This window comes from Zea mays, chromosome 4 (assembly GCF_902167145.1).
Source record: "Zea mays cultivar B73 chromosome 4, Zm-B73-REFERENCE-NAM-5.0, whole genome shotgun sequence".
NCBI lineage: Eukaryota > Viridiplantae > Streptophyta > Magnoliopsida > Poales > Poaceae > Zea > Zea mays.
In genome coordinates, this window is record NC_050099.1 from 187,646,750 (window position 1) to 187,663,072 (window position 16,323).

General features: G+C 42.6%; 1 protein-coding gene and 1 pseudogene across 1 annotated transcript; both read left to right on the forward strand.

Moving 5' to 3' along the window:
• Window positions 1–925: 925 nt before the first annotated feature.
• Window positions 926–1,438, forward strand: LOC103655755 (coatomer subunit epsilon-1). Its single transcript, XM_008682456.2, has 3 exons — window positions 926–1,147; window positions 1,232–1,287; window positions 1,430–1,438. Exons 1-3 carry the CDS (start codon window positions 940–942, stop codon window positions 1,436–1,438), a joined length of 273 nt encoding a protein of 90 aa, XP_008680678.1. The 5' UTR covers window positions 926–939.
• Window positions 1,439–2,660: 1,222 nt separating this feature from the next.
• Window positions 2,661–6,164, forward strand: LOC109939349 (xylose isomerase-like; annotated as a pseudogene).
• The last annotated feature ends 10,159 nt before the right edge of the window (window positions 6,165–16,323 follow it).

Consider the following 16,323-nt stretch of genomic DNA (forward strand, 5'->3'; position numbering starts at 1 on the left):
ATAAAGTAAGAAGTCATACAATAATAAAATTATTATTATGTATTTAAATAAAGTAGAATCAATATGTGTATAATGATATGGCACTTACATTCTATTTGTACCCCTACTACTTGGTATAGTCAATATATTAGTGTCCTCTTGGTCCTTCTTAAGTTCTCATGCAAATTATGAATATATATATATATATATATCTATTACTACTCTATAAGACCCTATTGTAGGCGTCCACAAGTGCACCGTGTTCTGCCCGTCCTCCCCACGCGCAATCTCAGGAATCCCCACCATCATCGTCCTCCCCACGCGCAATCTCAGGAATCCCCGCCATCATCAGCCCTCGCGCACCTTCCTTCGACAACCTTCCATAGGAATCATCCATCGCGTCCGTGCTCTCCCTCGCGCAATCCTACCGCACTCGCTCCCGAAATCGGCCGCCATGACGCCGCACGCCATGGCTCCTGCCTAGCAGCTACAGCTCCCTCCGCCTCTGGTGGTTTGGCACGCCGCCTCCTCGCCCAGATCCGTCCATGGTCCGCCCCTCCGGCCTCGCCCAGCTCCAAAGCTCCCTCCTGCTCGCGGGCACGCGGCCTCGCCCTTGGGGACAGGCCCTGGGCCACCGTCTCGGCTCGCGTCCACCTCGTCCAGCGTCACAAGTGGCGCCGCCGCCGGTGCCGGCTACTTCGATCTCCCGCCCGCCGTCGACTCGTCCAGCAGTACCTACGCTCTGAAGCCGATCCCCTCGCCGGTGGCGGCGGCGTCCGCTGACCCGTCCCGGGACTCGGCGTGGGAGCCCAAGCGGAAGCGAACTGGCCCGTGCGTCCCCCGCATCAACTCGAACCGAAGGGACGACCTAGCGGAGTCTAGACTCAAGAGCAACCGCGACCTCCCGGATCTCTCTCCCACCCAAGCCTCATCGCCGCCGTCTTCTGCTGCACTGCAGCGATGGCCTCCCCCGACCTGCTCTTCAATCTGCGGAACCTCTTCTACCTGGGCGCCTACCAGGCAGCCATTAACAACATCGACATCCCAGGCCTCGACGCCGACGCCGCCGCTGAGCGCGATGCCATCGTCTTCTGCTCCTACATCGCCCTCGGCTCCTACCAGGTGCGAACACATCGGGCGTCAGGCGCATCACCGCTAGCTCGCCGCAGTTGGTTCCGGCTATGATAGGTGGGCACGCGCGCATGCCTTTCTGTGTTTGTGCAGCTGGTAATCAACGAGATCGACTCGTCAGCCGCTACCTCGCTGCAGGCTGTGAAGCTGCTCGCTCTGTACCTCACTGGAGACAAGGTTAGTGCGCTAGATCTGAATTGTCGCCTCTGATCTGGCTTTAATCGCGCTCTGCTGATCTGGATCTGGCTTTAGTTTTTCACCATTTGCAAGAGTGGCTCCCTTCAAGTGCGGTAACAGCTTAGTTTTTCACCATCTGCAGATAATGTAGAATGTGGGGAGCGTACAATAGATGTAATAAACTCTTGCAAAGCTTTGCGAGATGCTTCTCTCTCGAAAACTCTTTTTCGTTTAGCTTCTGCAGCAGCCTGTTGCTTCAGCCCTTCTTTGCGTACAAAATGCATCCAGACTTTATCCTCAACTTGCAACCGAGCCCTCCAAGGTAAAAGCATAAGCTAATTTTTTAGTGAATCATTTTTATTGAAAATTGTAGATCGTTGTTTTCCATTTCAATTTTTTATCCATTATGTCAAATGCGGTCATGTATTATTTCATGTTGTTTGTGTTCAGGAATGGTTTAGTCTATACATGATTCTGACTAAATGTAACAGAAAATCTTTTTACTGATTAATCAGATAATTGATTTAGTGATGAAAGTCTGGATGGTCGCTGTCTGAATTATATTTCCTCCCAGAAAAAAACACGACACCAGTAGTGCTTTTCCTTTTCTCAAGATCACCTGCATGGTCGCTGTCTGAATATCCCAACAATTCGGAGTTGTCCCCTTTTACATACCTACAGTCGTATTGTGTTGTACCAGCCACATATCTTACAATTCTTTTAATGGAAGTCCAGTGTTCAGAATTTGGTGTCTCCATAAACCTGCTCACCATTCCCACAAAATATGCTAGGTTAGGTCTGGTGTTTACAAGATATCTCAGACTCCCAACTATACTTTTGTACTTGGTAGCAGCTAACACCTTGTCAGGTTTTCCAGGTATTAACTTGCATTGTTGCTCCATTGGAATGTCAACTGGATTACACTCTTTCATCCCACGGACTTCAATGATTTTATCAGCATATGCGCTTTGACAAATAGTGATTTCACCAGGCTTTTGTGTAACTTCTATACCAAGGTAATAAATCAGCAGTCCAAGGTCACTCATACTGAACCTTCCTTTCATTTGCTGTTTGAACACCTCTATCTACTTGTTATCTGGCCCACAAATAATGAGATCGTCCACATATACACCTATGAGTAACCGAGACGCATTCTTTCCTTTTTTATAGACAACATGTTCTTTTGGGCTTCTTTTAAAACCCAAACTTACTAGCTCCTTGTCAAGTCTGGCATTCCAGGCTCTGGGAGCCTGTTTGAGTCCATATAATGCCTTGTTCAGCTTCAAGAATCAAGACCCTTTCTGCATAGGTTGGATCAGTGAAACCAGGTGGTTGTTTAACATAGACTTCTTCACAAAGTTCTCCATTTAAGAATGCAGATTTCACATCCATGTGATGCACCTCCCACTCCCTTTGTGCAGCTAGAGCCAGTAAAATTCTTACTGTCTCCAACCTTGCCACAGGAGGAAAAACTTCATCATAGTCTATCCCTTGGACTTGAGCATACCCCTTTGCAACCAGCCTAGCCTTATGTTTCACAATTCTCCCTGATGGATCTTTCTTTACCTTGAATACCCACTTTAGTCCTATTGCCTTTTGACCCTTTGGCAGATCAGCAGCCACCCAGGTTCCATTTTGATGAATGGACTCCATTTATTCCTCCATGGCCTTTCTCCAGCATGCCTCTTCTAGAGCTTGTTCTATGTTCATTGGCTCATTAGCTGCTAACATGCACACCCCACTATATTCAAAATCAAGTACTTCATTTGCTGAGTCATACAAATCTGCAATTGTTTTGTATCTCTTTGGTACCCCTGCTGAAAACTGAGGACTCTGCTCAGGAGGAGATACCCAACCTGTAGCTGTACTTGACCCCTGACTTTGAGGTGAATTTGGAGCATGAGAGGGTCCTGCTTCACTATTATGCGTAGCTGAGAGTTCTCCCTCTGGTGAACCCCCATCTGCTGCTTCACTATACCCCCTCTTTACACTCACGGTGAAGTACATCAACCCTTTGCATCTATGCTTATTTGCTTTGCTATTAGGATTGGATGCGCTTCAGTGTTGCCTTCTGGCACACGTTCTGTGGTACTAGCGCTGATCCTTTCGGTGCTCCTACAATGACTTGGCCTTGGGAGGATGGCACAAATTCGTTAGCCATGGCTAAGAGAAGAAGTATGATGATCGCCTAACCTACCTTTGTGCTTTAGTCCCAGCCTTCTGGGTTATGTTTTGGTCTGTTTGTTGGAAGAACTAACTTCTGTTTCAATTGGCATTGCAGTGAGAGCTCACTTTGAGTTCATGGAGAAGTTGGGAGTCAACAAATGGTGCTTCCATGACAGGGATATTGCCCCGGATGGGAAGACACTTGAAGTATGTCCATCAGTTGTGTTGTATACTTCTGTTAATGCATGAACTCATAAGTATAATTGGCTTGGTCTGTTATTGCTATCACAGAAGCAATTTTCAGTATGCAACCTTACAATTGGTTCGATAGCTATGTCCTTCAGTTATGTTTCATGTGTGCTAACAGTTAATAAATGAAGCCAGTAAAGTGGCTTGGTGGAGTTATCTACGATACTGTTTTAAGAGCAACCTTAGAAATTACATCTGGTTCTGGTTGTTATGGGTCGATTTGTTATTGGATGCTATTAATTATCTATTGGACTATGTACTGAGCATACAATTATGATTCCTGATGTGTTCCAGCTATCTTATGCTCACATAAAAGGATTCATTTTGATTTTATTTCATTCACACCCATCTGACTATAGGAAAAACTCATCTGTAAATGAAGCAGCAAACATTTCATCTCCTGTTAGATACTTTTTAAGATGAAGTGTTGCAACAACTGACGACTTTAGTTCAGTAACATTACTCTTAGAAGTTTCCTAAGACTTATTCTCACACTGCAGGAAACAAATTCTAACTTGGATGAGATAGTCCAGCTGGCAAAGCAGCTACAGGTTAGTTTAACCTTTAAATTGCTGGCACTTAGCTGTACCCCACCATTTTGCATTACCCTATTTGCTTTTTTTAATTCCATTTAGGGTGAGACCAATATAAAGCCATTGTGGGGTACCACACAACTCTTTATGCATCCACGTTACATGCATGGCGCTGCTACGAGGTTGGTATCTTGTTGGATTGTTGGTTTTGTGTGTTCTAAACAAAGTTATGGACTCGGAGTATGACTAGAGATTAATATTAATCACTCTTCGTTAATGTTGCAGCCTAGAGGTTAAAGTATATGCTTATGCGGCAGCACAAGTTAAGAAAGCTTTGGAGGTGGGTTATCTGTGATCACCATGATCAATCTTCCTTCATTTCGCCCAATTTTTTATTTGACCTTATCTCCTTGCAGGTCACTCACTACCTAGGTGGTGAAAACTATGTGTTCTGGGGTGGAAGAGAGGGTTACCAAACTCTTCTGAATACTGATATGAAGAGAGAACTTGACCATCTGGTATGAATGGGGTTTATTTGCCGATTCTGTCTCAGCTTTACTTTGTGGCCAAATTATCTGATTGTTTGCTGGATTTGTCTAGGCTAATTTTCTTCAAGCTGCTGTTGACTACAAGAAGAAGATTGGATTCAACGGTAATTCAGTCCCGTTTCTTTATGATTACCCGTTCCAATGTCCATAACTTTGACATAGTGCATTGTCTTTACTATGCCAATTTGGTGACAGAACTAAAATTTTATTATGTATTTTAGGAACACTATTGATATAGCCTAAACCACAGGAACCAACAAAACACCAGTATGCTACTTACTCAGTAATGGATTAGCAAAGTATCCTACAGGATTCAGAAACATTTATCCTTGTTTCTCTGGCAGGTATGACTGGGATGTTGCGACTACGTTTGCTTTTCTACAGAAGTACGGTCTTACAGGTAATATAAGTTTTCATATTTTTGGAATGTGAATACATTGTCAGCAAGTTTCTGTGAGTGAAGCTTGTGTGAGATTAACTGTTTGTTCTAAAAGTACACCTTTTTACTGTTTCACATGACATAGGAGAGTTCAAGATTAATGTTGAGTGCAACCATGCTACTCTATCTGGACACAGGAAAGGTTTTTTTGCTTGGCTAAAGAGTTGAATAATAGCTTAAAGAACTGCATGTTAAACTTGCAGCTGCCATCATGAATTGGAGACTGCACGGATTAATGGGCTGCTTGGAAATATCGATGCAAACACTGGTAATCCTCAAGTTGGTATGTGTCACTGTTGTATATAACTCTTTTGTTTTTTAATAAGCGTATGACCCGATATTATTTGTGTTACACTAGAAACATACATGCATTTCTTTATTCTTTTCTAGAGAGAGAAAATTAAAAAATGAGGCATGCATAGTAACTTACCTTACCGTTATGGACAGGTTGGGACACAGATCAGTTCATGACAGACATTGCAGAGGCTACTTTGGTTATGTCAAGTGTAGTTAAGAATGTGAGTGGCATGAACCAGCTCTCTCCCTTTTTACTCAAATCCACATTGCCTATGTACTTCCCAGTTGCACTCATATGAGCTGCTGCGTTTTTGTTTAATAGGGTGGACTTGCACCTGGTGGTTTCAACTTTGATGCCAAATTGTCAGTACCTTTTGTGTAGGTTGTAACATTGCTCTATGGCTTCAATCAGGCTAGGAAAGGAGACTTTGAGACGCTAGAAAAGAAGGTTCTAGAGTGGGGTGAGCCCGCTGTTGCATCCGGCAAGCAGGTAAATGTATTGACAGTCTAGGTGTCCTCTCCACCTGTGCGCTGATGGTTGTTGATTAGGTATGTCATGATGTGCAGGAACTGGCGGAGATTCTGTTCCAATCTGCCCTATAGATGGTGCCATGACCATAGCTCCAAGAATAAGCACAAGGGTGCGCCCTCCGACCACGCACTCGTCCTCACCACGGGAATGTTCTGGTTCCGTGCGATGGACTACCTACAATACAACGTGGAACTGAGATAATTAGGATGTAATATGTCAGGAAATTTCCAGAATTGTTACCTCCTTTTGTTTAGAGTGTGTTAGTGGAATCACACATGGTCAACATCCTAACAGAATCATTGTGTACAGAGAGCTGCTTTTACTTGGAAGTAAAGCTGAGGATGAAGATGTACTTTAGAGGAAATGAAACCCTATAACGATAGATGAGTAGAAGATGCTAAAGGGTGTTGCATGAATATGCTAGAAATGCTAATAGGACTAGCAAAATTTTGTTTGTTTTAATAGTTCAGAATGATAATGATCTGTTGTTACTTAGCCTGTAAACCTTCCTTGCGCCACTTTGTAAATAACAACAAATTAGTACTACAAACATCTTTATCATTTGGTTTTGCTGCAAAGCAATCATTATGAAGTTTCTAAAATGTGCTTCCATCCATAGGTTTGATCCTGAAACGGGACTCTTGACTCGTTATTTGAAAAGTGCTCAGAGAAGGCCAGTTGGATCAGGCTCAAATACACTCATGTTGTAGACTACTATTTTACTTCGTTATTTGTTTCTTGACTTCTGATTTCTCATGCAAATGGCGTGCTTTAAAAAATTATTCACGTGAAATCTACAAGCAAAAGTCACGGTTTATAAACTTAGTAACTGACAAAGAAAACAAGGAATAGCCTTTCAAAAATTACTGACATAATATGTGTGGTAGATCTCATAACACAGAATTTGATTTACTTATTTTGGGTTGATCAAATAAAGCTTGTCGCAATGTATTTGGTAAATGCATTAGGGGCAGATCGTGGGGGGAGATTGGCAAATTTTTGTATTAGAGCCCAAAGGCCACCACCTTACGCAATCAAGCTTAACAAGAAGAGGATAAGAAATCTCCACATCAATGTTATTGGGTCCTTTACCAATTCATCTATTATTTGGATATAGATACGTGCCATGCATATATCTCTACTACTATGAAGAATCTAAGACTGGTTGCAATGGTTCACTATTGGCCTCCCCTACCCTAATCCTGTAGCTCGCGTAGGGGCTACAGAGCAACTCTTCAACCCGCAACGATGTCCTCTACGGTGCCCCCTAGGTGGCGCTCCTCTCTCTCTCACGCCAGATCAGGAGGAACACTGTTCTCCCCCGACGCTGCTTCGTGGAGACACCTCCGGTCGCGCGCTCCAGAAGAAATCACCGGCTCCGCTTCGCGGCAGTTGCAACCACGAGACGATTTGGGCGACGACACGGCAGCGATGCAAGAAGCCTCACTCCGACCCGGTCCACTTCGCCGAGGACCATGAGGCTAAGGACGACGGGCCCCATAGAGGAGGCGATGCCGGCGTTCAATTGCAAGCGAACCGATGGCTGGTGTTCGTCGCCGCAATGTGGCTGCAGTCCATGGCTGGCATCAGGTACCTCTTCGGCGCCATCTCGCCGGTCATGAAGGCCGCGCTGGGCTACAACCAATGCCAGGTGGCCGCACTCGGCGTCGCCAAGGACCTCGGCGACTGCGTTGGCTTCCTCGCTGGCTCGCTCTCGGTCGTGCTGCCGTCATGGGCGATGCTGCTCATCGGCTCCGCTCAGAACTTCCTCGGCTATGGCTGGCTCTGGCTCATCGTCACCAGGCAGGCGCCGGCGCTGCCCCTCTGGATGGTGAGTCCGTCTTTTGCTCTCTTTTTTCCTTGTTTATTTATGGGATGTGAATCCTTCGCTTGGTTCATCGGTTGCCGGTAGATGACTCCGTCCTCAGCCACAATAGCTGTTGGCCGGTACATGTTCTTCTACTAATCCTTGTTCATTCCTCGTTCCTTGAATGATTCATGAGATTGGTAAGCGAATATGAAGCGGAGGGTACTGAGCTGAGGCTATCCCTCATGTGGTCATCCTTGGCATTTACCTGTTCACTAAGCAGATTTACCTTGCCATGGAAAATATCAAGCACTTCCATTTTTGTCCATACAAATGTATATACGAATTTGTCACTTCGATGTATGTATTTTGTTCAAATGTTTGGATGAGTGGACATAGTCAATGTTCCCAAGCGTGCATAGTTCAAAACAAAGTAAAATGATTTTTAATAATTTTTTATAATGAAATAGTGGAGATCAACTTGAAAAAAAAATTCTAAACTTAATGCGTAGCCGGCCAAGCGTTTGAAAGAAAAGAAAAGAAAAATAGAAAATGAAGTTAGTTATGTTAGCTATGTGGAAATGTATATTTAATGTGTAGAGGGATATATAGGGAATTTATAGGGGGAACGGTTGCGGGACGAGTGAATATATGGAAGAGAATCTTGCTGATGTGGCTGCATGGTAACATTTAGGGGGAACGCTTGCGGATAGCCTAAGGGGCAAGCTTCCTCCCCTGGTTCTGCCTCCCGTTTGAATTGTAAGATCTTGGGATATTTTCTAAACATCTGTATAAGTTTGTAATTTATTGTGGTAGTCTTAGCATTGAAATGATGCAATTGACATGACATTATTAAAATCATATATAGAAGTCCGTGTGATACTAATGGTTGCAATGTAGTGGTGAAATATCTAGATTAAAATAACAAAATTTATGTATGGCTAGGATCATAAATAGATTACGAAATATTTTCTCACAATAATATAACACACATTTGTACATAAGTCATCATGTCATTATATATTCCCGTTGCAACGCACGGGCACTCACCTAGTGTGTATATATATATATACTGTTATTATATATTACACCTGGGTGCATTCAATATAGAGAATGCACCCAGGCGCAACCTACGCGCCCAAGGCGCAACCTACGCGCACATGGTCCGACCCAACCGATCCACACAGCCTGAACCGACGCAGCGGAACCGATATTGTGCCTTTTCACTTCCCCGCGCCCGACTGCGTCTTTTCCACTTTACTGCCCCCCCCCCCCCCCCCGCGTACGGCTCAATCCATTCTCTTCCCCGGCGACCTAGCCCTCGCCGTAGCCGTTGTGCGCTCGCTCCCGTTCCCGTCTTCGTCCATCCCGCACGCTCCTGCTCGTTCCCAGCTCCGGCCCCCTCCACACTTTTCCGCGAACGGATCCTCCGCTCCCGTCAGAATCGTTTGCTCGCCTGAGACGTAGACCGCGAACGTCGACGTAGCCCGCGCCGGAGTAGTTTGCGCCCGCGCCCGCCGTGTAAGCGCATCCGCTCTCTCTCCCATTTCTCTGTCCCCATTTTTTGGATTTGTTTTGTTATTTTCGGTAATAGACAGGTAAACCCCATTTTTTCCCCAAGTGTTGCAACTAGTATTATTCGTTGATTGGAATTATTAATTGTTGTATTTTATGCGGATACATTTCATTTTTGAATAAGCAGTTTGTGTTCTAGGTTATAATCTCAGATGTTTACACTTCTTTTGTAACTGCAGTGTACCTTTTGTTGCAACTGGTCCATGACATAAGTTGCAACTGTATAATTTTTACTTTCAGACCACATACATCATTACTGTCTTTTATAACTGTGCTCGTATACAACTAGTTATTTGTTTAAATTCACTGTTGCAACTGTCCCAGTAGTAATTTTTTTAGCAGTCTTGTTGCAACTGGCTTATGTCGCATGTTGCAATTCTGTCCCAGTACTAATGTATGTGTGCAACATTAGTGTGTATTGCAACTATTTTTTGTTCCTATTTTTGTACTGTGTGTTTTAGTTTGTTGATTAGCAATTTTTGGTTATGAGATCTGTACCATGTGTTTGTGCCCTCATGTTTTTTTCATTCCCATTTTTTCAGTGTTTTTTATAATGGATCAAGATCAGAATGTCACAGGCCAGCAAGGCGCTCATGCTGTCCGTCGCTCTCCCCGTGTTGAAAACAAGAGAAAGCAATTAGATAAAAATGAATTGAAGGAAAGGAAGAAGAGATTAAGGTTGAAAGTCCCTCCTATACAAGACGCCGAAAGTGATGATGAAAAAGACACAGAGTTTGTTCCTGGTGGCGATGGGTCTGGTGATGACAATGTTGGTATTGTTGGTGGAGATGAAAATAAGGGTATAACTAAGACACGAGCTATTCGATGCTCACCTGGGAAGTTTATAAAGCTTGTGAATTCTCTATTTGATGAATTGAAAAGTGAAGTGGTTGCTAAGGGGTTTGGCGGCCTGCTTAGATTCAAGCCACATTTATTGTTGAGAAAGTTGCTTAGCTGGCTGATGCGGAAGCTTAACCCAGAAACAATGAAATTAGAGATTGGTGGTGGGAAAGAGATTCAAATCACCGAACACAGTGTTTGGTGTGTTTTGCAGTTACCAAACGTTGGCAATGATCCGCCCCCCATGTCTGATGCAGATGCTCGTGCCTTGCGGGACGAGCTGAGGGAGCAAATTTGTGGGAAATCTTATAGACGCATATCTGGTATCAATATATCTGTTATCACTGATAGATTGCAGAAGAGGACTCTCAATGGGGAGCTGGGCCTGAGAGCCTTTTTCATGGCAGCATTTCAGTGTCTTCTATTCTCCAATACTGACACTCGCATCAGGATTGATGATGTGAAGTACACTCAGGACATCCAGAACATGGGCAACAAGAATTGGTGCAAAGCTGTAGTAGACAGGCTGAGCATAGCTGCTCGTCTTTATAGAAAGGATTTTGCGGAGAAAGGCATTAACGCACCCATCAGTGGATGCAGGATCTTTGTAGCTGTAAGCTCAACACACACATTCAATTTTGCCCTTGCAACTTACTCTTCCAATTACACAAGTAGTAATTTTTTATGTTTACTGTTACAACTGTCATATGTTACAAGTTGCAATTTGAGGGCATTTTTTTTATGATAACTTAGTTCACACATTCACATGTATTTTGTAATTTATGTTGTTCATAAAGTAGCAATAATTTTAGTATGAGGCTATTTCAACTGGCTTATTGCACCTGTGCCAATTTGGTTTACCTTTTTTCATTATATGAATTCAACCTAAAATACCCATGTGCCTTTTTCCTAATGTTAAAAACATGCAGATGCTTTATGTTGACAACCTGCAACATGGATTAGACACAAGTCCTTTTTCAATCCCTCGATGTGCTTTCTTGGACTCTAAGATGATTGATGTTATAGCAAATATGGATCTCAGGGGAGATGTTCCTCCTGGGACCACTGAGTTTGGACACCTCAGGGTAAGTTGCAAATGATACTCCACAATAGTTGCAATTTGTTTTTCATTTATCATTTTATCATTGTTTTTTACTTTCAGTTGAGAAGTATCACTAACACGTGCTACGACGTCCCCATTGGTGCTCTAGCAATATTACATGCTCCAGTACCAGCACCTGCCCCAGTAGCAGTCCCTAATCCAACAGCAGCACCTAACCCAGTAGCAGCAGCATCTGTCCTAGTAGCAACAGCAGCACCTACTGGGACATCTGCTGATGTGCTTGGCACATCCCATGATCCCGTCGGTCATGCTTCCTTCAATATCCAACCCCCAGTCTTTTACCAGTACCCTAGCTTTAGATCTTCTTTTGGTCAGAGTATTACTGATTTAGTTGGAAGGAGTAGGAAGTCAGATGCGCTGAACATCTTGAAGGCGTTTGATGAAAGCACTAGTGAAGTCCAGTCGTACGCACAGAAGGCTGTGAAGTATTCAACAATATCCCGCGACCTTATGGCAAAAGCTCACCACGAGTGCTACACTGGCATTCAGAAGCTTATCGCTGACGCTATCGTTGAGAAGCGAGCTGCCAAAGAGCGCAGGAGGAAGGTGAAGAACGACCCTAGAGCAGGAGCAGGTATTTTTTGTTGCATATAGGATAATATTATTGTTTGCAAGCACCCACCATACAAGTTGCAATTTGCCCAGACACATCAATATGTGTTTACAATCATTTTTTAAATTTGTATGCAGGAGCAGGAACTAGTTCAATTGCACCGGAGGACCAATCTAGAGGAGGTGATGGTGAAGAAATTATACGGAGTCCCGTTGCAATTGACACTAGAGCAGGAGCAGGTATTTTTTATTGCATACAATATAATATTATTGTTGCAACCACCCACCATACAAGTTGTAATTTTACCCATATACATCACTTTGTGCTTTCAATCACTTTTTTAAATTTGTATGGAGGATCAGGAACTACTTCAAATGTACCGGAAGACCAATCTGGAGGAGGTGATAGTGAAGAAATACAGTTGGATTGCAGTGGTGGAGATCTTGATGACAGCTTAGATTTTACGAGAACCCCATTGTGTGGTGATGACATTGATCTGGAAGAGGGAAATTTTAATAGAAGTAAGCCTACCTATGTCTTCAATGCTTAAAAATGTTTTCTCTCATCTTGATTATTCCTTTTTTTCTTTTATATTTTTTATTCTTTCCCCTGGCAGCACCTCCTGATTTACGTGGGTCAATTCGAAGTATTGATGATATATTGCAAATGATGTATTTCCCAGAGCACTTTGCAAGCATTGATGACGAGGTTAGTTTATTGTGTTTTTTATTACCAGCAACTCCTTTTTTCTGATTAATATTATGATTTCCCCCTTTTTCTACAATTACAGTCCCCTCCCAATAGCCAGCCGACTCGTGCACCACGAATTACTGTTCGCAAGAGGAAGGCTTCCTCAAACCCCCCTGGCAATGATCAACGGCCTGTGGTAAGATCATCTGATACCCATGTGAAAGCAGTCCATAGTTGCAATCGGGCCCCACCTATTGTAGTAATCATAGCCTATACCAACTTGCAATTAATCATATATTATGAACAGGGACCACCTGAGACAGAAGAGGAGCCTCTGAGCAGGGACACTGGGATGCAGCATCCTACTGCCCAGGTATGTTCATGCAATTCGTGTCTTTTTTTTATAATATAAATGATTCACTTTCATAATACAAATATGTTAATTTGGCTATTCTACTCAACTGCACCAGGATCATATAACTTACTCAAGGAGGAGCAATAGGTCCATTCAAGTTGCCAACACACAGAAGGCAGAGGCTGAGAAGAAGAAGGCTGAGATTGAGATGAAGAATGCTGAAGCTGAGGAGGCTGAGAAGAGAAAGGCTGAAGCCGAACAAGCTGATAAGAAGAAGGCAGAAGAAGCTGAGAATAAGAGAAAGGCTGAGGCCGAAGTAGCTGAGATCAAGAGAAAGGCTGCAGCTGAAGAAGCTGAGAAGAAGAAGGAAGAAGAAGCTGAGGATAAGAGAAAGGCTGAGGCCGAAGAAGCTGAGATTAAGAGAAAGGCTGAGGCCGAAGAAGCTGAGATTAAGAGAAAGGCTGAGGCTGAAGAAGCTGAGATTAAGAGAATGGCTGCAGCTGAAGAAGTTGTGAAGAAGAAGGCTGATGCCGAGAAGAAGGTTGAAGCGAAGGAGAAAAGGATACAGGTTGCAATCCAGAAACAGCTAAAGGACAACATCAGAGCTTTGAAAAAGCCGGTGCCCGCTGCCAAGTTAAAGAAGATGTTCCAGTTACAAATGTCAAAAGAATATGCTGAGCAGCGCCAACAGTACGAGGATAGGTTGAACATGCTTCGTCAGGAGGCCAAAGCTGAGATTGATAGTTTGGAGAAGAGCATTGATGGCCAGGCAGGACCCAGCTCATCATTTGATGATATCCAGTTCCCGGCGGAGTCTGATGATGATATCAACAATTTGACCCAACCAATCCGACTTTCTCAAGACGAAGTCTCAGTAGGCCAGGCTGATTTCAGTGAGTTTCAAAGGATGATATTCAAGCGCCTAGGTGATAGAGTGCTGAAGAAGCCTAGGGAGTACATATCCCCGTTCAAGATCCCTCGTAATCGACCTGAGATACCCGTGGCCAAGGCTATTGCACTTAGGCGGAAGATCGCATCTGATCCTGAGCTGAAAAGGTTTTTTTTGTTTTTCCCAAGTTGCAATTGCTATTTACTTTTTATTTTGCAATTCTAACCAAGTAGCAATTATTTTTCTTGAACAGTTAGTTACTTATATAGCAGTAGCAATCGCACCTAATGCGTGGTTGCAATCACACCATAACAGAAGTTACAATCATTTTTATTTAAAAAGAATTTCACAGAGTTATATAGTACATGCAATTACAACACACTAGTTGCAATTATACTACACCAGTAGTTTGCAATCATATTTGTGTAATAGAATTTCCCAGAGTTATTTAGTACTTTGAAATCACACTAGACCAACAGTTGCAATCACAGCACACCAGCAGTTGCACATTCTACTGTTCTTCTCACTAATCCATATGTTTTTTTCTTTTTTTTGTTGATGCAGGAGAATTTTGTTGGAGTTTGGCCTTCTTGTTGGACTAACTGGCGAGGAAATTTTAACATCTTTTTCTAATGACACCCTTGGTGAGTTAGGAATCATAGACTTTTTCGTGCACTGCATGCGACATGATGATATTGTGCACAAGGTTGATTCTTGTGGATACAGAGTGTTTCTGACCACTGGTTTTTATGTAAGTTTCTTCTCCAAAACCATGTATTTTTTGTATACTGTCTTGCATTTATGTGTTTAAACTAATTTAATCATTTATCATTTCTCTTTTTTATTTATTCTCCAAACTGGAAAACACATACAGTTCAATGTATCAACGTGTGAAGCAGTACTCAACGCTGATAAATCTGAGACGGAAGAATTCATATTTGTATGGAATCATCTGATGTCTGAGTGCGAAAACTATGATTTGTCAAGAGCAAAATTGGTTAGCAGACCTTTTCCCCAACCCACTTTTTTCATACCTACAATTTTTTACTTTCCCAACCCACTTTTTTCATACCTACAATTTTTTACTTTTCATCATTTACAGTTGCAATCACCAGGACACATACTTTGCAACTGTCTATACTTTTTTCTTGCAACTTCTTTTTTCATATATGTTTTCCATTTTTAGTAATTAGTTTTCTACTCCTTCCTTGCACCAGGTTTTTGTCCCTATCAAAGATGGTGCTCACTATTTTGTATATTGCTTCAATTTTATCCATAAGCGTATTGATGTGCTGGACTCGAACGACTACTTCCTGAATTGTTCTAATCAGGAAGAACGACACAAGGCTATCTTTGCCAAAATCCCAATCATTGATGCAGCCTTCTAGAAAGTTTCCAACCTCAAGTTACCCAGAGTTAGCAAGTGGAGGCGGCCTTTTATTGATGTGCCAAAGCAAGCAGGTCAAAGCGATTGTCTTTTTTTGTATGGAAGTACATGGAATATTATGATGGGGACAAAATGACCAAGGAAATCAATCCGGTTAGCCATGCTGTCAACTGATTTTCTATCTGTTTTGGTGCTTTTTTTGTGTGTTTTCTATGTGTGCATCATAATATAGTCACTGACCATTATGATGTTTTTATGCCATTGCAGTTCAAGGGCCCGATATACAGATGTGAGCTGTTGCATTACGAGATCTTCCACCCTTTGAACCAAGCTGAAATTCCTGGTTCGCTTGATAAGTTTAGAATTGGTGGTCGTCCGTTGCCAATTGAATGGGATAGTAGTCAGTCGAACAATTAGATTCGTGCAAAAACAATCTGTTGTGTTATGCAGTAGTCAGAAACAATCAGTTGTGTTATGTTATCTCCAGAAACAATCCAGTAATGTTGTTTAGGTTGCAACCAGCGCACTGGTTGCATTTGCAACTGGTCTATTCATCTAGTTGTTATCGTACTCTAAAATGCAGTTTCCAATATTGTTTGAAAAATCCCAGCCATTGCAGTTGCAACCAATGTATATGTTTGTGTTCTGTACCCACCGGCGAGGTGGAGCCCTTCAATATGAGGCAGTTGCAACCAGCGTATATGTTACAGTTGCAACTGAAATTGTAATCGTAGTTGCAACTGACCATGACCACTCATTTTTATTTCTATGTTTGGTAACCAGCATGATGGCAAACTTTGCAAACCTGTTTATGAGTAGTAGCAACTGTTATATGATAATAAAACAAGATATATTTTAATTATATGTCGAGACGTAAACAGATAACACAGATTTATGTATTATTCAGTGTATACATACAGTTGCAATCAGCGCAACTACGATGTTGCAATTGGTTGGTCATGTGTGTCCATTGTTTTCCGAACAGTCACACAGTCATTATTGAGTTTAACTTACACAGAGTTATAAAATAAGATAAAATTGAAATATTACATT